We start from the raw sequence: 24,758 nt of genomic DNA, 5'->3' as shown, positions 1-24,758 counted from the left end.
GCTGCTCCTGAAATTTAAAAGAAAAAAAAAGAAACTGGCACATACTAAAGATTTTTTCTTCCTTTTTTTAATTGAAGCGTAGATGACATACAGTATTATATTAGTTTCAGGTCTACAACATAGTGATTCCATATTTATATACATTAAGAAGAGATCACCATGGTAAGTCTTGTTCCCATGTATTACCACACATAGTTATTACAGTATTATTGTCTATATTCCCTAGGCTACACTTCACAATCCCATGACTTATTTATATTATTATGGGAAGTTTGTATCTCTTAACCCCTTCACCTATTTCATCCATCCTCCCAGTCTTCCCTCTGGAAACCACCAGTTTGTTCTCTGTATTTATGAGATTTATGAGTGTGGTTTTGTTTTGTTTTATTTCTTAAATCCTATATTAAAGAATTTTACAATTATTTGAAGAAATTTAGGCAAAATGAAAGTGGCCAAAGAAGAGATGCAAGGATATTTCTGATAAATTAACAATAATTATTGAAAACCAATGAAAGACTAGATAAGATGGTGAAATTAAAAGTGAGTGTACTCATGACCTCTTGTCCCTGGTGTTCTGTCACTGGCATAGTACAAATCAGAAATTCTGAAGCATCTCAGTAAATGAGAGCAGCATACATTGACCCATTTGGTTTATAGTGATTCTCTTCCATTTGTGATTTCCTTGAAAAACCACTTAAATATAGCTTTTGATTGCACTGGTATTTTCCATGTCATAATCAGAGCAGAAACTAAAAGTTACAAACCCCCAAAGAAGGACCTACATTAACTCCTCATGGGATAGGTCCATTTTTTAGCTATGATTATTGTAGTTAACTTTTCATTCCAATGGACTAATGGAAGTTTGGTATATTGATATTGGTGTTTGGACTAGTTCTGCAGAGGGTGTTTTGAATTAAGTGTTATAATTCCTCCTCCCCTACGATGCAAAAAGCTAAAGATACTTAAATTTTCAGGTGCTGCGTAACTAGCACTGTTCTAATTAGACATCATACTGCCTCCTAAGGAGTTGGTGGTGATTATAAATCCATGCTGTTATTTTCTTAAGAAGATAAAGGAACCCAAGATAATTGGAGTTGGGATCATTTCCTGAGTATGGCTGCATCTTTATCTGCTTCACAGTCCCCAGTATAATCCCTTACATTGATCAAAGAATTCTACTTCCCTGCTGCCCCCAGCCCCACGGACTTCCAGCTTCTTCCATTATTGCTTTCCTGCTTCCTCTTTTACATTTCACTCCCTCCAGAAATGCTCTGGGTACCAATAAAAAAAATACACAGTATAGTAGTAAAGAAAACTGCAAATAGTCCAGTTTAAAAAGACAATCTCTGATCCTAAAAAGAAAACAACCTTGACCCCACATCTCCCTCCACAGCTACCTTATTTCTCTGCTCCCCTTTTCATCAAAACGCTTTAAATACTTGTTTTTATTTAATGTCTCTATTTCCTTTCTTCTCATTCTTTCTTGAACCACCACATTCAGCCTTCAATCTCTACCACAGCACCAACTGGGTCTTGTGAAGGTCACTGGTGTCATCCACATCACCCAGACCAACGGTCAAGTCCTCATCGCCCACTGCCTGTCAGAAGCACTTACATAGCTGATCACTCTTATTTCATATACTGCTTTCATCCATCTTAGGATGGAATTATCTTTCATCATTCTCCTCTACCTGAATAGCTGTTCTACTCTGCCTTCCTGGTTCCTCCTTTTCTTTCTGGTCCTTTATTAGTGAAGAGCTCCAGGACCCAGTTCTCAGACTAGTTCAATCCATAATTGCTCCCCAGTTCATCCCATCCAGCTATTCAAAAGATTATGTTCTACGTGGTGTTATGGAACACACTTCAAGCTAAAAGATGGCAAGCTTGATGATGCAGGAATTTCGAGGGACTGGCAACACCGGGATATTAAACTTAACTCCTATTCTGAAAGGCTGGGGCATGAAATAAACCAAAAAGTCACATTAAAGGACTGACAGTGTAACCCCAACCAGTAATATTTTTGCTAATTTAACAGGAGACAGTTAAAAAGAGGACTCAGACATACATCCCATCCTCCAGAAATGTGTAGTTAACTGGGGGTAGAGTGGAGGGGAGGGGGAGGAATGAAAAATAAGTAGGTACAAAATAAGGAAGAAGATGGGGTCACCAGAGAAATAAGAACTAGGAGGTATGGGAGCTCAGAAAAAGAGCAGCTTTTAAAAGCTTGATGAAGCTGAATTATTTGATTTTTTTTAACTTCTTGTTTTTAAAATAGCATTTCCTAGTTGTTTCTATTATCAAACTAAAACTTCTAAAGTTTTCTGTCTCTTATCCAGGCTACTCTCTATATTCTCAATCTGAGAAGATTGGAGAGTAGAAGAATCTGATTCCTCCAATCAGAGTGGAAAAGCTTTTTTTTGTTTAGAACTAGTTTTCTGGAATGCCTGGGTAGCTCAACTGGTTAAGCATCTGACTCTTGATCTCAGCTCAGGTTTTATCTGGAGTTCCAGCCCTGCATTGGGCTCCACTTTGGGCTCCACACTGAGCATGGAGCTCACTTTTAAAACAAAACAAAATTACTCTTCCAACAAACCTCATGGACCCCACAAAAACATAACTTAGGATTAATGTTTGCAGGAAAAAAAAGACTCTATTTCATGTAATTAAGGAGAAGGGGGTCAAAATAGAGAAATACACATGTTGGCCACAGGGAGAAATATAGAGTTTGTCCAAGCTAATACATGGCTCAGGTGCAACCCAGGACTCTGATTCCAAAGCCCATACACTTTCAATGTTACAGCCTGTCTCAGATATAAATGCACGTTTAAAGTGACTAGAAAAGAAGGGAAAATATCCAAGAGAGAAGGAAACATTTAATTTACAAGAAAGAATGTACTGTTGGTGGAGCAAAAACCATAGAAGAAGAGGGAAACATGAATTTCAAGAAGGTACATCTACAGAAATGCTATAAAAGCATAATGAAAAACAGAGAGGCAGAATGATTCTCATTTCACTGCAGAAAGATAAAGACTGTTTTAAAAACAATTGCCCCATTTTTGTCTTTAGTGAAATCATTTTCTTTTACTTTCTATATCTAAAGAATAAATGGTAACCATCCCCCAGTCTTCTTGATTTTTGCCCAGTGGGCAGAAGACATTAAATCCAGAGCTAGATGGCTCTCAGCCTGGCTGGAGATTTTTATTCCTACCCCCCTGGCTTCCAGTCCCCAGTCTACCCAAGGACTCTCATCCACTCCATTCTCCATTTCGTACATGCTTCACCTGCTCCTGCCCTCATTAGAGAATGTCTGTTAAGCCTAATCCACATCAATCTATGTCCCTTCTTTTAACTGCCAAAATGCCAGTTGTCTTTGAAGTTATCCTGGACTTAATCCCACAGAGACAAATCAGAGGATTTGATCAATGTTCTGACAAACAGCCACTGGCTGTGAATATTCCTATGTGGATTTTGATCGTGTTGTTTTCATGAATATACATTCATATTTGAGCTTACAGTAGTCCCCCCTTACCTGCAGAAAATGCATCCCAAGACTGAATACCTGAAATCACAGGTAGTACCGGACCCTGTATGCACCATGTCTTTTCCCATATTTACAAACCTATGACAAAGTTTAACAGTTAGATACAACAAAAGGATTAACAACAATAACTAATAAAAAAAACAATTATAATAATATACTCTAGGGGTGCCTGGACGGCTCTGTCGGTTAAGCATCTGCCTTCCGTTCCGGTCATGATCCCAGGGTAATCTGCTTCTGCCTCTCATTCTGCCCGTCCCTCCCCCACTCATGCTCTGTCTCTTGCTTTCTCTCTCTCTCAGATAAACAAATAAATAAATAAATAAAGTCTTTAAAAAACACACAGTATACCAGAATAAACATTATGTGAATGGAGTCTCTCAAATTATCTTACAGTACTCACCTTCCTTGTGATGATGTGAGAGGATAAAATGCCTACGTGATGAGGCAAAGCACGGTGAGTGATGCAGCTTTGTGACATAGCAATAGGCCACTGTTGACTTTCTGCGGATTCATCAGGGAGAGGATCATCGGCTTGAAGACCAAGGTGATCGAAAGTGCGGAAAGCAAAACTGCAGATAAGGGGGACTGTTGTACCTTTTTTTTAATTCCTTACAACTATGCATTCAATAAATGTCACTATCTCACTGATTGCCCAATTTAATCACAGCTATCCAGGAGACAGATCATAGATGGTAGGTAGACAGAGAGAGAGAGATGATAGAGATTGATAGATAGATAGATAGATAGACGATAGATAGATAGAAATGGAAAGAACACAAATGTTAACCAAAACTAAAGACATTTTTTTTAAAATGCGGAATTCTTTGACCCTGGTGATGATGCTGTTTCACTGTCAGTTTACGGTATTACTCTGAGAACAATTTGCCATAAACATCAAAGTAATGTTATATGCTTTTTTCCCTCTCTTTTCTCCAAAGAAATGCACAGTGGTATAAGTAAAATGTCAGAAATAATTAGACAAAAGTCACACAACTTCATGATGACACTAAAATATCTTTGGAGTTGAGCATTTTCTATGAAACTTTTAAACTGCTTTGAAGTCTGCTTATTATAAACAATATAATTTTTTTCTATAATGTCCCAGAATTTTAAAGTATGATGCAAGGTGACTATATGTTTTCAAATAAAAAAATACTTTATGTTTAAGTGCATATATACATTAAAAAATATAAATAAGAAAGTAATTCAGGTGGCAATATAGACTTAAAAGTTGATAATGTTTTCATGAGAGTTTGGGAACTTAACTTTTTAAAAAGTATCCTTTTGGTAGCTACATTTGTGGTTAGCACAGCATAAGGATTAGATTTGTGAATCACTATGTTGTATGCCTGAAATTATGTATATTGTGTGTCAACTATACGTCAATTTTTTTAAAAGTATATTTTGAAGAGACATTAATGTAAAGGTAAACTTTATACCCAGAGATAAAAAGAAAATTATATCAAAAATGTGTAAGGAATTTATGAGTACTGAAATACAATAACATTTTCCAGGGGGAAAAACGTGATTTTTTTCATTCATTAACCAGTAGCATACTATCTTCCAGGAACCCTCAGAAGAAATGATGTGGTGCTTCCTTTTACCCATACAAAATGGAACATAAGAAACTACATAGCTGAAGAAACTACAGTCTTCTTATAAATGAGAGGCATTGAAGTCTAAATAATTTCCAGCTGAAGGAAAATAACCAACAGCTTCTCTACAGTGTAGACTGAAACAGGGAAAACATGAATATCACTAACTGTACCGCAGAAGCCAGTGTGGCTGTGAGACCCAAGACCATCACTGAAAAGATGCTCATCTCCATGACTCTGGTGATCATCACCACCCTGACCATGTTACTGAACTTGGCGGTGATCATGGCCATCTGTACCACCAAGAAGCTCCACCAGCCTGCCAACTACCTGATCTGTTCCCTGGCTGTGACGGATCTCCTGGTGGCAGTACTCGTCATGCCACTGAGCATCATGTACATTGTCATGGACAGCTGGAAACTAGGATACTTCATCTGTGAGGTGTGGCTGAGTGTGGACATGACCTGCTGCACCTGCTCCATCCTCCATCTCTGTGTGATTGCCCTAGACAGGTACTGGGCCATCACCAATGCTATTGAATATGCCAGGAAGAGGACCGCCAAGAGGGCTGTGCTGATGATCCTCACCGTCTGGACCATCTCCATCTTCATCTCCATGCCCCCCCTCTTCTGGAGAAGCCACCGCCAACTCAGCCCACCTCCTAGTGAGTGTACCATCCAGCATGACCATGTCATCTACACCATTTATTCCACGCTTGGAGCATTTTATATCCCCTTGACTTTGATACTTATTCTGTATTACCGGATCTACCATGCAGCCAAGAGCCTTTACCAGAAAAGAGGATCAAGCCGGCACTTAAGCAACAGAAGCACAGATAGCCAAAATTCTTTTGCGAGTTGTAAACTTACACAGACTTTCTGTGTGTCTGATTTCTCCACCTCAGACCCTACCACCGAGTTTGAAAAGATCCACAACTCTATCAGGATCCCTTCCTTCGATAATGATCTAGATCACCCAGGAGAACGTCAGCAGATCTCTAGTACCAGGGAACGCAAGGCAGCACGCATCCTAGGACTGATTTTGGGAGCATTCATTTTGTCGTGGCTTCCATTTTTCATCAAAGAATTAATTGTGGGTCTGAGTATCTACACAGTGTCCTCTGAAGTGGCTGATTTTTTAACGTGGCTTGGTTATGTTAATTCTCTGATCAACCCTCTGCTCTATACAAGTTTTAATGAAGACTTTAAACTGGCTTTTAAAAAGCTAATTAAGTGCCGAGAACATGTGTAGATTTCATAAAGCCAAAAGGCATTGTTTTTACCAGCCTTGTTTGTGGACAGAGGAAAGGGGTTCAACTTATTAATTCTTGAACATAGTTGGTTCAGAAAAGTTTGTAAGGTACTGTGGTCCTTTTGTTTGTTTGTTTGTTCTGTTTTGTTTGAGGTTTGTTATCTGGTGTGCTGTTTTCTACCTCTGGTTATATTTGTGGTACATGATTTCCAATAAACATCCTATAAAGACAGAAATTTCATAGACATAATAATAAGGTGAAATAGTAACTACTTTTTTAGCCATTTCAGTTAATCTTGCAATTAAAGAACGCCAAAATAAATCTTCATTTGCAGAATTTCTTACTACTTATAAATCAAATACTTGATAACTTGCCCTCCTGTGCCATTAAAACCGAGGTCGTGGCTCCATATCCATGCAAATTTTAGAGGGAACTGCAAACTGCATGACTACATAAAGCATTAATTAAAAAAAAAAAGAGTGGTGCACTGTCATCTGCTTGCAGACCTGAGCTAAAGTCATTTACTGTGACTACATAGCCCACTCCTTTAGGCACAAATAGTACAGCTGACGTGTCCTTTATAGTTCATGATTAAATATGCTTCCTCATTCTCTAAAAAGAACCTGGAATGAATACTCTGGCACTTTCCTAGGTATTTAACTATGAAAATGAAACAAAAACAAATACAAGATAATCTAAATCCCCTCCAATGTGTTGTTATATGACCTGACAGGAACATTGGACCTCCTTACATTCTGAGAAGAGTCCCGCTGAGCCTTGCACACTCTCCCTGACTCTGGCAGGATTTGGGTGGGAATATAGGCAGCAGACCCTCTCTCTCTTCCTCCCTTCTCCCCTCCCTTTCTCCCATCCCCCTCCTCTCTTCTTTAATCTCACTTATCAGTTTGCTCAAGTATCTTGAACACTGGCATACATTTCTTCTACTCCTACTTCCCACTCAAGAGCCTGCTTCGCCTCTCCGCTGGCTCTCCCCCCTGAGTTTCTCCACTTATCAATCCTTCGTTCTGCTCACCTCTCACCTTCCACTGACTTTCCTATCCTATGCCATGTGAGTTTGTCCCTCCTAGTTCTCTCGAAACAGAACTCCCAGAGGTCTTTGGTGAGTTGCCAGTAGGCAAATACAATGGCCTTGCCTCTGTCCTTATCTACTTTCCAATCTCTCATCAATTAAAATAACTAAGCCTCCCTTTCTCGTTAAGCCCATGACTTCCAAAATACAAAATACAGTAGTCCCCTGCTTCTCCAACTACCTCCTCTTTCTCTGTCTCCTTTTCTTCCTCCTGGGGTATTGTCCTCAGCTCTTACCTCCTGTATCTCCATACTCTGTCCCATCCCATCACATGCCTGTGGCTTTTCAATTTTTGTCTTTAGTTCTGATTTGTCTTTCTCAAATTCCAGACCCATGAGTTACCTCCAGTGAACACCTCCCTGTGACTAACCTGTTCATTCCTCAAACACAGTTTTTCCATACTGAACTCGTGATCATTTTCCCACACTCACACCTTCTCCTCCTTCCACCTTCCCAGTTTCAGATAACAGGATTACCTTGCCTCTTATCATCCCTATTAGATAAACGTGATCCTCTCTCTTCAAGACTTGTCTGTAACGTTCAGGGAGTCTTAAAGTCTTCTCCATTTACCTCTACAGAAATATGCCCCCTTCTTCTCCAATAAGTTGGTCCCCTCATCTCTTCCAAGTCTTCTTATCTGGTCCACCTTCCTCTGGAGTCCTTCGCCTGCAACTCCACGCCCACACACCTGCACATCTATCAGATACATCTTCTAGAACAGTGGTTTTCAGAGTGGCAGCTCCCAACCAGGAACATTTGCATCACCTGGGAAGTTGTGAAAAATGCAATGTCCCAGGCTGAAGACATAATGAATCACAGATTTGGAGAGCAAAATCTCTGTTTAATAAACCCTCTAGGAGATTCTGATTTGAGAATCACTACCCTCAAGCATACCACAGGTTTTAATTACAGTATTCATAATCCTCTACTATTTCTCTATCAGTTTAAAATAAATTAAGATTCCTTAGTATAATATTCAAGGCTCTTTCACTATGTTACTTTAACTACCTTTCCAGAGTTGTGACTCACCACTTTCTCTCACCCACCTCATACTCCAGAAAAGTCTGGTTATTTTCTGGGTTTTCTGAGCTCCCCTAACAGTAGCTCCCACAGCTTCAGAAAACTGACCCCACGGCTTTCCCTTCTTCTACCAGCTCTTCAAGCGATCTTGCAGCACAAATGCAATCTCCTCTGTAAAGTCTTTCCAAGATCCTTCTTTTTCTTTCTCCATCACTATGAAAACCCTCTCTCCCAGCTCTATGCTTCCATAGAACCCCATTTCTATCACTATTACTATATTCACCCTATTTTATAGTGCATTGTTTATGTATTTCTGCTGTCTGCCCTAATAGACTGTGAGCTCCTTGAGGGCAGGAACCATGTTTATTCATCTCTGTATCCCTAGGGACTTCTACAGTATTTTGCACACAGTAGACCCTCAATAAATGTAATGTGAATGGAATTATGTCCCTGGAAAAGAAAATATCAATGTGCCATCTTCTCCCAGTGAGAAAACCAAACTTCTAAAATCCCATGGTACAATACTTTCTTTTTCCCCAAAACTTACTCCCACTTCCCAACCTTGTTCAAAAACTGCTGGAAAAATCTTCCACACGGAAAGAAAAAGGATTGTCTGTTGAATATAAATGAATAAACTTTAAGCAATAGGATTCAAGTTAAGATGCTCTCAAGAAGGGCCCCCCAAACACAGTAGTTCAACAAGATAGTTTCTTTCTCCCTCACATGAGAGTAAAGAGGTAGGAGGGCAGCCTAGAGTGAGTAGGAGACTCTGCTGCTCAACACTATCCAGGACAAGGTGGTTCTTCCTTCCTCCCAGGGCTTGCTCTCATCTGCATGGCCAAAGCTGACTCACCATCACATCCACATTCCAGTCCATAGGAAGTAAGAGACAGAAGTAGAGAGCAGTTTCCTTTTAAGCTATGTGGGGATCACATAACTTCTGCTTGTACTCCGTTGGCAATAATTTGTCACATGGACACACCAAGTTGTAAAAGAGAATAGGAGAGTAAATCTCTAGCTGGGCACCTCATGCCTTGCTAAAATTGAGGACATTATAATAAACAGAAGAACAAGAGAATGAATACACAGGAACAATGAACAGTCTACCTCAAAGGGATATTGGTTTCTGTATGTAGAGCTCCGGTATCTCAAGGCAAGTCAATTGCTACCCAGCTACTGATGATCTATGCATGAGGATGTGGAGATTTAAATTATGGGTGACTGGACTGAGATTGTGCATATGCTGAAAATACAATATTTATCATGACTGTACCTCTAATATTTAGAAATGATATGAACAACTCACTTGCTTTCTCATCATCTTCCACATATCATCTATTGAAAATTCTTGGTAATTTTAAGCATTTTAAAATGTTAAGAGTCTAAGTAAATAAAAAACAAAAAGCAGATGCACAAGTAATTTTCACTTACTCATTTTTACTAACATATTTACAATTTACTAGATAAGTCCTAATTAAATGCAACTCTCTCATACTTACCTTGGCCCTTAGCAAAGAAGAATCTGTATCTATTTCCTAGTATAAATCAAACCTATTGGGGGGGAAAAAATCCATTGTTTGGTTTACTCATTTACGCAGTAGTGCTAGCTAGTATTGACTGCCATTGCTGCTTTCAATTAAAACTTGAATAATGGTTCCTTCCAATATCGTTAATTTTTCTAGTGTAAATATTAAAGGATTAAAAGTAAACCCCAGGGGTGACATTTCAAACACTCCTGTTAACTAATAAAATAGGACTTCCCGATTTGTGTTCTTGGTGAAAGAATTCTTTTTTTTTTTAATTAAATTAATTTATTTATTTTCAGAAAAACAGTATTCATTATTTTTTCACCACACCCAGTGCTCCATGAAATCCATGCCCTCTATAATACCGACCATCTGGTACCCCAACCTCCCACCCCCCCCACCACTTCAAACCCCTCAGATTGGTGAAAGAATTCTTGGATATAAGTCACTCCTTTGAAGACCTGGTAGGTGTTCAGTTATAACCAGTAGCAATAAGAACCCCTATGAGCATTGCCACCATTGTCTGCTTAGGATAACTGTAGAGCCCCCTATACTTATGAATTTCAGTTTGCAAACTCTGACACATGTGTACCAGGGAAATTCCAGAGTGAGGTTCACTAACTGTTCTGGCTACCAGCACAAGACATCCAGCGTCATACTGGTCTCAGTCTACCATGTGTTTGCTGTGTTTGCTTAGTTTTTGAGGTCTTCTACGCACAACAACTTCTAACTCCAGATATACAGTGCTTGTAAATGCAGTAAGAGCATCAGAAAAAAATAGTGAAAAGGAGCATATGACTACATAAGAAATATAAGCAAAGGCAATTTTTTAAATTAGAATTAAATTAAATTCTAATTTTAAATTAGAATTTTGTAATTAGAAACAGCAAGCACCACATATGAGAATGGGATCAAACCTTGTTCACTTTTCAAGGACCACCATATGCAACATGTGAAAAAGCAATGTGCTCAAATTATTGACTATAACCAGCAGGAAACAAGGAAAAATGATTAATGGGATGAAGCACCACACAGTAGTTGTGAGCACCACACAATAGTTCTAGAAGGTGTTTGAGAGTGTGTATGGGCATATCTATCACAATAGAGAACACTAATGGTATTTTGTAGGAGGAGGCACGGAGGCTAAATTCTGCAACTAGGGGGGGAAGCCCCACTCAATAAAGAATTGTCACACCCAAAATACCAATATCACTACCTGCTAAGAAACGCAGTAGTACCACCATCGAAATGGGATATGCAGAAGCCTAATGTTAATTCAGGTATTGGCTAGGGATTCTTTGAGAATTTAGAAGACGAAGCATTGCAAAAGTGCTGCTATGACCTTTTTTTGCAAGCCATGGAGGGTTGTAGAGGTTCAAGGCCAATTTGAATCTGCCCAATATCAAAGTGAGGGTCAGACCAACAAATATAGACAACACGTTGATTAGAGAGTCTCCCATGACATTGGAAGAGATCACTGAGAAAAGGAACACAACACAATGTCTGTCAGCAAGGAGGAGGTATTGGTGACCCAGAGGATTGACTCAGACCCTTATCTGATGGAAAGGCTTTCAGAAGTTAAACATGGTCTCACCTAAGTCACTTCAGAGTTAGAGTTGAAAGAGAATTTCAGGTGCCTGTCACTAGAAGCAGGAGATATTTCAAAAGGTGGGAAGGATGACACTGGATGTTCCTGGGACCCTTAAATTATCCCACGACCCTCCTCTCACCCCATAAACCCAACCTTGGAGAAAACATGGCAGGCTTCAGCTTTGCCAGGAAAATGGTTTGAAATTATTTCCTTCAGAATAGAAGAGTATTATTAGGAGAAGAGAATTTTTTCAGAAAAGTGAACTGTCAGCCCCCTGGAAGCTGCTAACACCTAACACAGAGGGTGGTACATGGTGGCTTTCAATTTACATAGCTTACACGCCTGCTGAATTTAATTGAAGTGAACACATTGAATACAGAACTCAAGAAATTTAAAACTGGAACTATGTTGTGGTTAAGAAGGGAATGTCCTCCTATGGAGTTGTCAAATATTTATTTATTTTATTTATTTATTTATTTATTTTAACTTAAGGAAAGAGGGCATCGGGACAATGACGATACAAAAGAAATAGCAACAGGAGGAATTTGGAGATAATATCAATAGAGTTTTAGGCAATAAAAAAAGTTAACCATCTGCGGTGAGCTTGAGTTGATTATAAAAGTTCTTCACTGAAAAAGAAAAAGTGGTGTAAGTGCAATCGTATGACAAAAGCAAGAACAGAGCAATGAAAAGAGCAAAGCTGGGAAGATAAGGTTGATGGTAGCTTGAGGTCCACATACATCAAGTGAACACCGGCCATAAGTTTGACCTTGTACTAGGCACTGGGATCTCTGTAAGGAAAGAAAGAGGGAGGGGAGGAATTGAGCAGATAATTCAGGTGGAAAACTACATAAGACCCAAACCTTAAGACCAGATTTGTAGAAAGCTGATTATAGTTATTTCCTGTTTGGATAAAACAGGATTTCAAGGGGAGTTATAAACATTGCCTTTGCCTAAGGGGTTGGGGAGAAAGAAGACAGAGGACAGCATTTTGCACATTTGAATCTTAGGGAAAAGGAAGGTGATACCAAAAACTCTGAAGCATGGAGGAGAACAGATGTTTCTTCAAAGAAAGTGTATAAACAACATGGATACAAGAAAAAAAAGGTCTTAAGGTCATGTGTTTCCTGTTTGCGTGGTATCAAACAGTTGGTACAACAAAGGACGATTTAAGAAAAGTGAATTTATGGGGCGCCTGGGTGGCTCAGTGGTTAAGCCTCTGCCTTCAGCTCAGGTCATGATCTCAGGGTCCTGGGATGGAGCCCTGCTCTCTGCTCAGCAGAGGGCCTGCTTCCCCCTGTCCTGCCTGCCTCTCTGCCTACTTGTAATCTCTGTCAAATAAATAAAATCTTAAAAAAACAAAAAAAGCTAATTATGAAGACATCCAAAGGAATGAGGATGGAAACAGCTCTGAGGAAAATGTAGATTTATAAGGAATTTTATACTAACCAGACCAGTGACCACAAGTGTTTCTGGTTCATGGTTAAGCACTCGGTAAGGAATTGGGAAATGAATAAATTAATTATTCAGTTAAGCCATCAAGCCTGTGTTAGCATTTGGATGGCAAAGGAGAACTTGGTAATATAACAAAAGTAATTCTGTGGGGTTTCTGTGTGGCTCAGTCAGTTAAGCATCTGACTTCAGCTAAGGTCATGATCTCAGGGTCCTGGCAATCAGCTTCACTTCCAACTCCACATCCAAATAAATTAAATCTTTAAAAAAAAAAAAAAGTATCTATTTAAGTATCTATTTTTAATCTTAAAAAAAATCTTAAAAATATCTTTAAAAAAAGTATCTATTTAAGAAACATGCTAATAAAATATGCATTCAGATGTATGAAGAAGTGATATAAAAATGCTAAACCATCAGTCATCCTCTACTCCTGCACTTTGGAAGGGATGGGTAGAGAAGAGGTATTTTATAAAGAACAATAAGCACAACCACAATGTAAAGAGTATTACGTGACAACTTTACCTGATTACTTCTTATTTATCTGTTTCTCACTAACAAAAAACTAAGGCCTAACTGCCCTTTCTAATCACATACACTTGCATCTAGAAATAAAAACAATGTCTTCAACTCTAATAAGGAAAGCAAAGGCCAGTTTTATACAGGCAGATGTCATTGATAGAACTGTTAAAGGAATCCAATTAGAAACAAATACCAGGGGACGCTTGGGTGGCTCAGTCAGTTAAGCATCTGCCTTCTGCTCAGGTCCTGATCCCAGGGTCCTGGGATTGAGACCCGTGTCAGGCTCCCTGCTCAGTGGTAAGCCTGCTTCTCTCTCTGCCCCTCCCCCTGCTTGAGTTCTCTTGCACTCTTTCTCTCTCTCTCTAAATAATAAAATCTTTTTTAAAATAAATAAATAAATAAATAGAAACGAATGCCAAGTGTGCTCTGTATGCACATGTTGTTTCATGTATAGTTATTGGATATCCTACAAGTGGAATAGGAAGATAAAAAGATAACAACTTCATTGGTAATACTTAGGAAGAATCATGATCAGAGCTTCCAAGATATGTCTATAGTAGAGAGATCTTGCCTTAGAATCTTGCCTTACCCATAAACTCCATCTGTGTTACAAGACATAGTTCCTACTGAGAAAAGCAGCTCTAAGTGGTTCTTTAAGCATAAGTCACTGAGGCACCATGTGACTTCCCCTGCTATCCTGAGCTCCCCTATCTGCAGCTGGTTAGTTGGGGCAGTTGGGCCCCTGACCCAAGAACAGCGGGTCTATATTCTAGCCGTGCACTATGACGTGGTCTGGTGGTGAGAGCTCCCCCCACACAGAAGGTGATTGCTTGTGATAATGACATTCCTTTCCTTTCCTTCCTTCCTTCCTTCCTTCCTTTCTGTTTCTTTCTTTCTTTCTTTCTTTCTTTCTTTCTTTCTTTCTTTTTAGAATGGGGGAGGAGCAGAGGGAGAGAGAGAATCCTAGAGCCTGATGTAGGAATCAATCTCACTACCCTGAGATCAAAACCCAAGCTGAAATTGAGAGTCGGATACTTGACCAACTGAGCCACCCACTGATGACATTCTTACCGCTCAAGAATTTGAACAAAAAATACAGAGCCATACTATTGTTGGTGAAAGCAGAACTAGAAAGATAAGCAAAGTGAAGCTAAAACAAAAAGAGCAGCCAACTGGCATCCATGGCAAAGCACAAGAATGAAGCTCAATTAATTCCTGCTGCTAAGAAACTAATAATGATGCCTGTCCTTTAGAGTTGCCTTTTATAATCCCAGACAACCTTTCAGTTCCCAAACTCAAGCTCCAGGTCCTTGAGGTTTAGCTGTGAGAATATTCCAAACACGCCTTTCTCTCTCTCTCTCTCTCTCTCTCTCTCTCTCGACATTTTTAAAAATTTTTTTTATTTATTTATTTTCAGTTCTCCAGAATTCATTGTTTTTGCACCACACCCAGTGCTCCATGCAATACGTGCCCTCCATAATACCCACCAACAGGCTCACCCAACTTCCCATCCTCCTCCCCTCCAAAACCCTCAGTTTGTTTCTCAGAGTCAAATTCTCCCCCTCCAATTTCTCCTGACTCCTTTCTCTCATTGCAACAGTTACCACTACAATCAACCACCAGTACTTGAGGTAACTGGTATTATTCTCTTTCTTCCAATGGAAGGATTCTGAACACACAGAGTTCCTAGGTTTCTGAGCCATAAACTTCTGGAACAAACATCCTGGCTCCATTCGGACAATAAAGGCAACTGGACAAGAGTCAAGTCTTCTCATTCCCATTGACATTTCTAGTGTAGAAATGTACATAGTTTCTCTGATATGTCTCAGTTGTATTCATGAAACTGAATTTTTCCATTTAGTTTTTACTCCATGAATTTCAATTCTATTCCTCATAGGTTGTTTTTTAATTTATTTTTCATTCATTTTCGGCATAACAGTATTCATTATCTTTTCACCACACCCAGTGCTCCATGCAATTCATGCCCTCTATGATACCCACTACCTGGTACCCCAACCTCCCACCCACCCATCAATTCAAACCCCTCAGATTATTTTTTAGAGTCCATAGTCTCTCATGGTTCACCTCCCCTTCCAACTTCCCCCAACTCCCTTCTCCTCTCTAACTCCCCATGTCCTCCATGCTATTTGTTATGCTCCACAAATAAGTGAAACCATATGATAATTGACTCTCTCTGCTTGACTGATTTCACTCAGCATAATCTCTTCCAGTCCCGTCCATGTTGCTACAAAATCTGGGTATTCATCCTTTCTGATGGAGGCATAATACTCCATAGTGTATATGGACCACATCTTCCTTATCCATTCGTCCGTTGAAGGGAATCTTGGCTCTTTCCACAGTTTGGCGACTGTGGCCATTGCTGCTATAAACATTGGGGTACAGATGGCCCTTCTTTTCACTACATCTGTATATTTGGGGCAAATATCCAGGAGTGCAATTGCAGGGTCATAGGGAAGTTCTATTTTTAATTTCTTGAGGAATCTCCACACTGTTCTCCAAAGAGGCTGCACCAACTTGCATTCCCACCAACAGTGGAAGAGGGTTCCCCTTTCTCCACATCCCCTCCAAAACATGTTGTTTCCTGTCTTGCTAATTTTGGCCATTCTAACTGGTGTAAGGTGATTTCTCAATGTGGTTTTAATTTGATTCTCCCTGATGGCTAGTGATGATGAACATTTTTCATGTGTCTGATAGCCATTTGTATGTCTTCATTGGAGAAGTCTCTATTCATATCATCTGCCCATTTTTTGATATGCTTGTCTGTTTTGTGTGTGTTGCGTTTGAGGAGTTCATTATAGATCCTGGATATCAACCTTTTGTCTGTACTGTCATTTGCAAATATCTTCTCCCATTCCGTGGGTTGCCTCTTTGTTTTGTTGACTATTTCCTTTGCTGTGCAGAAGCTTTTGATTTTGATGAAGTCCCAAAAGTTTATTTTCACTTTTGTTTCCTTTGCCTTTGGAGACATATCTTGAAAGAAGTTGCCATGGCTGATATCGAAGAGATTACTGCCTATGTTCTCCTCTAAGTTGTTTTTTATTTTTAGGTTGTTATTTATTTTTGCTTTGGCCCCAGGATAAAGTAACCTATATTTGCCCAAGGAGCAATTTACTTCCTTAATTCTTAGCCTTGGGAATCGGAAAGGAATAGAAAGGACAGAGTGGGAGGGGCAGTGGGCAGAGAGACCAAAGTACTGTCAGTCTGTCAGAGCTGCTATAATGAAAATGCCATAGACCAGTTGGCTTAGAAACAACAAGAATTTATTTCTCACAGTTCTGGAGGCTGAAAATCTGAGGTCATAATTCCAGCATGGTTGGGTTCTGGTAAAGACCCTCTTCTGGCTCATAGAATGCTGAGGAAGGTTTTGATATATGAATTTGGGGGAGCCACAATATTCATTTCATGAAAAGTACTAACAGTCATCTTGAGAGGGTTTGTGAACCAGTTACACTTGCATCCTCAGCAGATGTTTGGAGGGCTTGGGGTGAGGGAAGGAAATATTCTTCCTCTACCCTCAAGGTCTTCCTTGAGGACTAAGAATTAAATTTATATGAGACAGTTGAACAGGAGGTTAAATACAAAAAGTTTTATTACAGGCACATGGAGGCCCAATAATGAAATTGAGACCTAAAAAAGTGCCCAAGACAGGCATCTTTTATTCTTTTTAGACAATGAGACAATAAACCTTTGAGGAATTGACAGACAAAGAAAATTTAACTTTGGGAGCTTTAATTAGTAAAAAATTCTAAAGGTTTTTTGTTGTTTTGTTTGTTTGTTTTTGTTTTTTTAATGTGGTCCCTAATACCCAACATGGGGCTGGAACCCTCAACCCCAAGATCAAGAGTAGCAGACTCAACCAAATGAGCCAGCCAGGTGCCCCAATTTGCAAGAAGTTCTAAGCAGAATCTGGGCTGAGGTCATAAATTGGTAAAAAGTAACAAGGGTTTTTTATACAGTCTTCTTGGCTCTAAATTTCCCATCTCTAGTAATAAGGATTCTCTTTATTACTCCCTGGTGTAGGGAGGGTACCTTTCACACGGGAGACTTAATTCCTACTTTCATGGGGGTAGAGAAGGGTCTGAGTGTCCTCCTTGCTCAAGCTGTCTCTTTAGTAACTTTCATTTACAATGTGGTCCATCTTGGGGCAGCCTGTCATCGGCATCTCTACAGGGGAACAGAGTCATGACATTAATGACTACTGTGTATTCAACCAGGCTTAGCTCTGTCACAAGCATCCTAGGGAATAGAATCATCTCTTTTAATCTTATAAAATATTGTAGATCTGAATATACTCCAGCAAAAGAGCATATTTCTACTGGTATGAGAACCTTCTTAATAAAAATAACCAGAAGAGGGGCGCCTGGGTGGCTCAGTGGGTTAAGCCTCTGCCTTCGGCTCAGGTCATGATCTCAGGGTCCTGGGATCAAGCCTTGCATCGGGCTCTCTGCTCAGCAGGGAGCCTGCTTCCCCCTCTTTCTCTCCCTGCCTCTGCCTACTTGTGACCTTTCTCTCTGTCAAATAAATAAATAAAATCTTAAAAAATAATAATAACCAGAAGAAATTACTAAAATCCAGCAAAAGGGTGTGTGTGAAATTTAGTCTACTAAATAATAATTTGAAGATAAAGTTCACTCAACACATATCTATTAATATCTATGGGTCAAGTTTCACTACATATTGTCTTATGAATGATACACAGCCCCAGTCCTGAAGAAAAACATGACCTATTGGAAGAGAAAACCAAGTAAACAATAGAGTAGGATACATTGCATAGTAGACACAGAGGAAAAAATTATCAGTTCTGTGCGAGATAGAGGAGAGTAACCTTCACTAAAAATTTGAAATGGAACATGCTATAAGAATTCAGTTGGCTGAAAATTCATTCTGATAAACAGCATAAATAAAACCATGGAGACACAGAGATTCAAATGGTGTTTGGGGAAGGAGAAAAGGCCTGCCATAACCAGCATATGAGGTAGGAAGGAGAAAGGAGACTTGTGGTCCAGGCGTGTCCATGAAGGACCTCAAATGCCTCACAAAGGATGTTAGATCTTATCTTGCAGACAGCATAAAATTGCCTGAGGTTTCTAATCAAAGGAGATCATGATCAGACCTCCAGTTTTGAAAGCATCCTTGATTGAAAGAGGATAGAGTAATGAAGATCAGATTAGCAGGTTTTGGAATAAGCCAGGGAGTAAAAAAGGTAGAGTCTGTACTAAAAAGAAGGAAAGTGAGCAAAAGGAGAGGTGGTGGAAGATGTTGAAGAAATTTCAAAGATAAAACTAGAGGACAGACAAATCAGCAGACTTATCTAGAAGATGACCTTTTTAAACTGAAAGTGAGCAAAGTTTCAGACTGCCAAAGAAAAAGTATAATAATTTCAGCTGCAGATCATAAATCCCACAATTTGGGGATATAATAGAAGAGAACAAGAGTAACCTTTATTGCCAAATAGACCAATCCTTTTCCCATGTTGGAGATTGTCTACCCTTCCTTAATCATAGTCAACTGGGCAGAAAATCTTTCCTAAGAAATTACAGTAGGTTAATTACACACCTCATTTGTCTCCACAGTTAGCACTACTCTTTCACTGCTTCCTTCTAAAACACACTGGTTACTTAACAACTCAGTTAAGCGAACAACCTTTCCTCAAGCAGATATTCATTTATCATTTAACAAAAATTTTAAAAATTCAGTAAAGAGCAATATTTCTCCAACTTCCAATATGAAAGGTCTAAAGTAAGACCCAAGGTAGTGCATTTCTAACAATTTCCCAAGTGATGCTGATGTTGCTGGTCTAGGAACCGAACCCTGCATGGCATAGAATCATGTAACATGGTCTAGGACATCTTCATCCAAAGCCATCTGAAAAGAAATTGGCAGGAGAGTGAAATCTCTTGCATTTCCCACATTTCATAATTTCAGCAAAGGTAATTAAGAACAGAAAAAGAAATAACATGCACCATCCACGAAGATCTGCAGAATTCTGATGGGATCTTAGCTGATCTTTGAGAAAGTTGGGACAGAAGATAATGGGGATGAGAGTGCCCACACTTGGAACCTCAAGCAGAAATGTAGAAGATGAGTTATAGAGTTGTAGAGGCCGAGAGCCAGGACAGAACACTTACTTCATCTCACAGGCTTTCTTTCTTTTTTTTTTTTTTTTAATCACAGCACAATGTAGAAGAATTCGTATTTAACATCAGGCCCCAAATTAAGTTATATCAGTACTTTCTAATTAATTTTAAGTGTGCTTTTATGCTTACATTGACCACCCTATAAATAAATGTACTTTATCCCATGGGCTGATATCTCCTCAATTAATCCTCATGTTAAAAGCTCAAGAGAGGAGTGCCTGGGTGGCTCAGTCAGTAAGGTGTTGGACTCTTGATTTTGCTTCAGGTCATGATCTCAGGGCTGTGGGATGGAACTCCCATCCAGCTCCATGCTCATTGGAGTGTCTACTTGGGATTCTCACCCTCTTCTTTTGTCCCTCTCCCTACTCGCACTCTTTCTCTCAAATAAATAAGTAAATCTTTAAATAAATACATAAATAAATAGGTCAAGAGAAATGGAAAGCAAATGGAAAAAGGAAGGAAGTCCCCCCTGTTTATTTAGTTAGCCTGCTTTACATCTGACAATATTGGATACTGCAAACCCAGAATCCTAACCATGCAACAGAAAGGCACAGAAACATAATGCAGGAAATCTGGAGATATCAATGAGAGATTCTTCCTCCAGGAAATGCTCTTTACTTTGCATTTTAATTACAATATAATATCTAAAATGTGTCTTTAAGTTCTACAATTTATACCTGTTAACAGAAGATATTAAATGTCTACCTAAGTCAGCATCCTGAAACATAGTTCTCCTGGCTTCCAGAGCTATATGAGATCATATTCAGTGAGCTTGTTCCCTTCCAGAAAGCTGTACTGCTGAGCCCTGTGTTTCCTGGTAAATGCCTCAGTGCAGGAGATGAGCCCCAAGAAGAAGGTACATCATGATTGTCAAGAAAAGCCAGGAATCATGGTTTTGCATAGTTCTCTTTGGCCTTTGTTACATTGGTAACCAAAACGTGTCTTATAGGATACTTCTGAAGACCAGTCCTTAACACCATTAGAGTCTTTAGGCCTTGCCTATACTTGCTCTTGGCTGCATTTATTGGCCTGCCCCCAATAAAGGAGCTGCCCACAGATCCTCCTTGAGATACCCACCCTGGACCAACAGCCCATTCTCCAAAACCATTTTATATCTCTCTTCCTCCGGAAATAGCTCCTTCAGGAGTTTGGAGAACTCTCCCTTGCCCCCATTTCATGTGGCTCCAGGAAGCCAAAGTCCCTTCCTAGGAGTTATGTTCACTCCCTGAGAATGTAAACATAGGAACGCAGTGACCATATTCTCTGCTGTATGGAGGAGCCTGAGCCAATGAGACCAACCCAAGAGATAAGATGAAATAAGGGTAGAGATATGCACAGAGCCATCAGCATTTTTGCTAATGAGGAATTAGAACAGCTAATTCCTTCCACCTCTAAAATCTTATTTTCTTGACAATACATTCATGAATAATTGTAGTTTAGTAAGTTACTTTTAGCAAACAACATATTTGGAATTAAGTGTGGACTTATTCTGGTAGACTGAAAAGAATATTGAACATGGGGCAAGAAAGCCTGGATTTAAATTTCCATCCGAAAATTAATGAGTGACAACAGGAAGTTATTTAACCTCTCGGAGCCTCAGTTTCTTCATCTATAAAAATGAGCCACCTGTGTGGCTCAGTCCATCAAGTGTCTGCCTTCAGCTCAGGTCATGATCCTGAGTCCCTGGATCCAGCCTGGAGTCAGGCTCCCTGCTCAGCGGGGAGTCTGCGTCTCCCTTTTCCTCTGCCCCTCCACCTGCTCATGCAGAGTGTTAAACGACATAATGCTCAGAACAGTGCTTGGTACATGACAAAGTCAGAAAAAAAAGAGAGAGAGAGAGGAAGGGAAGGAAGGAGAAGAAGAGAGGAAAAGATTGAACAGGATGGGAAATGAAATCAGAAAATCTCTAAAACTGCCTAACATAATGAGGGCCTATTTGGTAAGAACACTTGCAAAGAAATCAGACACATGACCACAAACCACCTAGTACTTTTAATACAAGTTCTGATCTGATGTCAGGAGCCCTCCAGTGGTTGAGAGATAGGGATGCATCTGAATTCTCCCTTTTGAGCTGGTGCTCTCAGAAGATGAATAAAAACTAGCCATAACATTATAACTAGAAAAGACCTTGGAGAGTACTTCCTCAATCTCCCATATTTAAAAGATGAGGAAATGAAGATACTAAGGGGCTGTGTACACTTATTTTGAAAGTTAGAAATTACACTATTTTGAGATTTAACCTTTTATTATTTTTCCTAAGAATGCAAAATTCAACAGTTTCCATTTTGACATGAGTAAGAACTACTCTTACTTCAAAATGTATAATTAAGGCATGTCTATAGTGACCAAAACCCCAAATCACTCAATAATACAACCACGATGCTTTGAATATATTTACATCAAGGAACCATTTTTGTATAGAAGCTTTGGCTGAAAATGTTCTGCAATTAAAACACCAATATTTTTGTCTTATCAAAACCTGTACTTGGGACAATTCCTTGATGCCCTCTACTGGCCATAATGTTATTATCCAATGTGAAATGCTAATTATTTCTGCCTAGCCTACTGATCTATCTTGTAACATGCCTGGACACTAGAAAAGTTTACTTTGGGAATAAAAATAAGTAAATAAAAGAATATACAGTATATAAGAATGTATCAAAAACATTGAGGCAATGAAATAAACCAGAAACAAGCCATCCTTGTTGTCAACATTTGGAATGCTAAGAAATTATGATATCAACCAGTTATACCTAATTTTGCTCTACAAAGTAATACAACTAGGCTATGAATTTTGTTCTTAATTTACATATTCAACTGCACCAGATTCCCTAAGGATGATCTATAAAACAATATATTACTGACTTTGACACAGAAAAACAGAGTTGTTTAAATTATTAGGATGCCTGGGTGGCTCAGTCAGTTGAGCAGCCCTTCACTCTAAGGTTCAGCTGAGGTCATGGAATCAAGCCCCACATCAGGCTTCGCACTCAGCAGGAAGTCTCCTTAAGATTCTCTTGCTCCCTCTCCTCTGCTTCTACCCCTGCTCTCTCTCTCTCCACGCCTCCCCCCTCTCTCAAGTAAATAAATAAATCTTTAAATATATTTAAATTATCAAATGTTGAGAGATACCATGTTTAGAAGTTCAAGAAATGGAAAAATATGAATGAATGTACTAAACACCCAGATAGCCTTAAGAGTAGCCTTCTCCTTCCCTGAAACAGAATTTTTCAACCTTAGGATCAGTTCCACAGTTCATGTTGACCATTACGCTGGTTCCTCTGACCTCTCACCCAGTGTCAGGCTGAATCATAGATCCATCTACCTTCCCGTCTATATCATGTTGCCAAAATATTACTATACCTAAATAACAATATTAATAAAAACATTTATTGAGTTGTAGCCATGTTCCAGGCACTGTTACAAGTGCTTCTCATGCATAGTTCTCACAACAATGCTATAAATTTGGTGCAAAATAGATGCTTGACAATTACCTGAAAAAACTATTGCATGAAGACTGTAACTGTCCTTTTTATACAGATAAGAAAAAAATGTCAAATTCCAGACAGTAAGTTGCTTGCTCATTGTCACATAGCCAGCAATTGTCAGAGGTGGGGTTCACCCAAACCTGTGTCCTTACCAGGTCTCAGGCACTGCCATGCCAGGTGGACACTCTTAGAGTTTCACCTGCCAAGCCATCTACTGCTTTGTTTCTCTTGTGACTCACCCAGAACCCATGCTTCAAAGATATGAAACAAGTGAGAATTGTTCTATGACATTCAAAATCAAAATTCAAACAGTAGATAGACACACTTAAATAGACTAGGGTAAGAAATGCATTTAAAGTTGGAATCACTTACTGCTTATGGCAATTTTAAAACCTAGTCTTCAGATTACATGATACTACTCCCACCTCAAATGGAGTATACATCCTCTCTCTTTAAATCTAGATGTGTTTGTGCCAGCCTAGATCAATAAAGTAGGAATAAATTGTACTCTGACTTCCTCAGTGTAGACAGAAAAGACCATCAGTTCTCTACCTGGTCCTTTTGGGATGCTCACTCTGTCGAAGCTGGCCATAATGTGTAAGAAATCTGCCAACTCTGAGATCACCATGCAGGAGAGAGCTCAGACGCCAGTGCTCCGGCTGACAGCTCCCAATGACTCCCTGCTGTCAACCAGCTTCAACTGCCATGAGAGTGAGCCACTGTGTGATCAGTCGACCTGGGTCTTCAGAGGACTGCAATCCTAGTTGACACCTGAAAGCAAATGTGTGAGACCCTCCAAGCAAAAACTGCCTCCCTGAGTCCTTCTTAAAGTATTGCCAAACTGTCAACAAATAAAATGCTTTTTTGAGCCAGTGTGTTTGGGGGGCAATTTCTTATGCAGCAATAGTAACCAGACCATGACTCCACTCAATTTTAGCTTCTCTTGTTACTCAAGCTCTTGACCTTGTCCCAGTTGGTGCAACATGAGAATATTCTAGCAATCACATTCAACTGTGGTTTTGATGTTTTTTAAGATATGCTTCCCCCCAAAAAGGCACAAAGAACACAGGAAACTGGTAGAACACATACTTCCTAAAGTTTAGGCTGACTGGTTTCTACTTTTTTTTTTTAAGATTTTATTTATTTATTTGTCATAGAGAGAGAGCACAAAGGCAGAGTGGCAGGCAGAGGCAGAGAGAGAAGCAGGCTCCCTACTGAGAAAGGAGCCCGATGCAGGACTCGATCCCAGGACCCTAGAATCATGACCTGAGCCGAAGGCAGCCACCTAACTGACTGAGCCACCCAGGCATCCCAGGTTTCTACTTTTTAAAAAAAGAAATAAATATTGCTGTTTGGAATAAACACCAAGAAGCGTAAGTGAACTCAGGGCTTATGAACTCCAGAAAAACATGAAAGAAAGTCCTTATTCTCAGGCCATTCTCCTTTCCCAGATGATATGGACCACTGAAGATATCTTGTTCCACTGTCGCTATATTTTCCCGGTATCCACTCTGCCATGAGGACTT

General features: G+C 39.5%; 1 protein-coding gene across 2 annotated transcripts in view; it reads left to right on the top strand.

The window, feature by feature from the left end:
* HTR1E (5-hydroxytryptamine receptor 1E) overlaps positions 1-10,043 on the top strand; it is a 90,757-nt gene extending 80,714 nt beyond the window's left edge. The window contains exons 1-2 of one of the 2 annotated variants that reach the window (XM_004766948.2): positions 4,094-4,233; positions 5,109-10,043. In XM_004766948.2, the coding sequence (XP_004767005.1) occupies positions 5,290-6,387 (1,098 nt within the window). In that variant the 5' untranslated portion in view covers positions 4,094-4,233; positions 5,109-5,289 and the 3' untranslated portion in view covers positions 6,388-10,043. Of the gene's footprint in view, positions 1-4,093; positions 4,234-5,108 lie in introns of those variants that run through there. The other variant, XM_045075858.1, reaches the window with a different exon arrangement.
* The last annotated feature ends 14,715 nt before the right edge of the window (positions 10,044-24,758 follow it).

This window comes from Mustela putorius, unplaced genomic scaffold, assembly GCF_011764305.1.
Source record: "Mustela putorius furo isolate JIRA1106 unplaced genomic scaffold, ASM1176430v1.1 tig00000166_pilon_pilon_pilon, whole genome shotgun sequence".
NCBI classification, from domain to species: Eukaryota; Metazoa; Chordata; class Mammalia; order Carnivora; family Mustelidae; genus Mustela; species Mustela putorius.
Note: the sequence above shows the minus strand (reverse complement) of the source record. Positions and strands in the feature narration are given on the sequence as shown.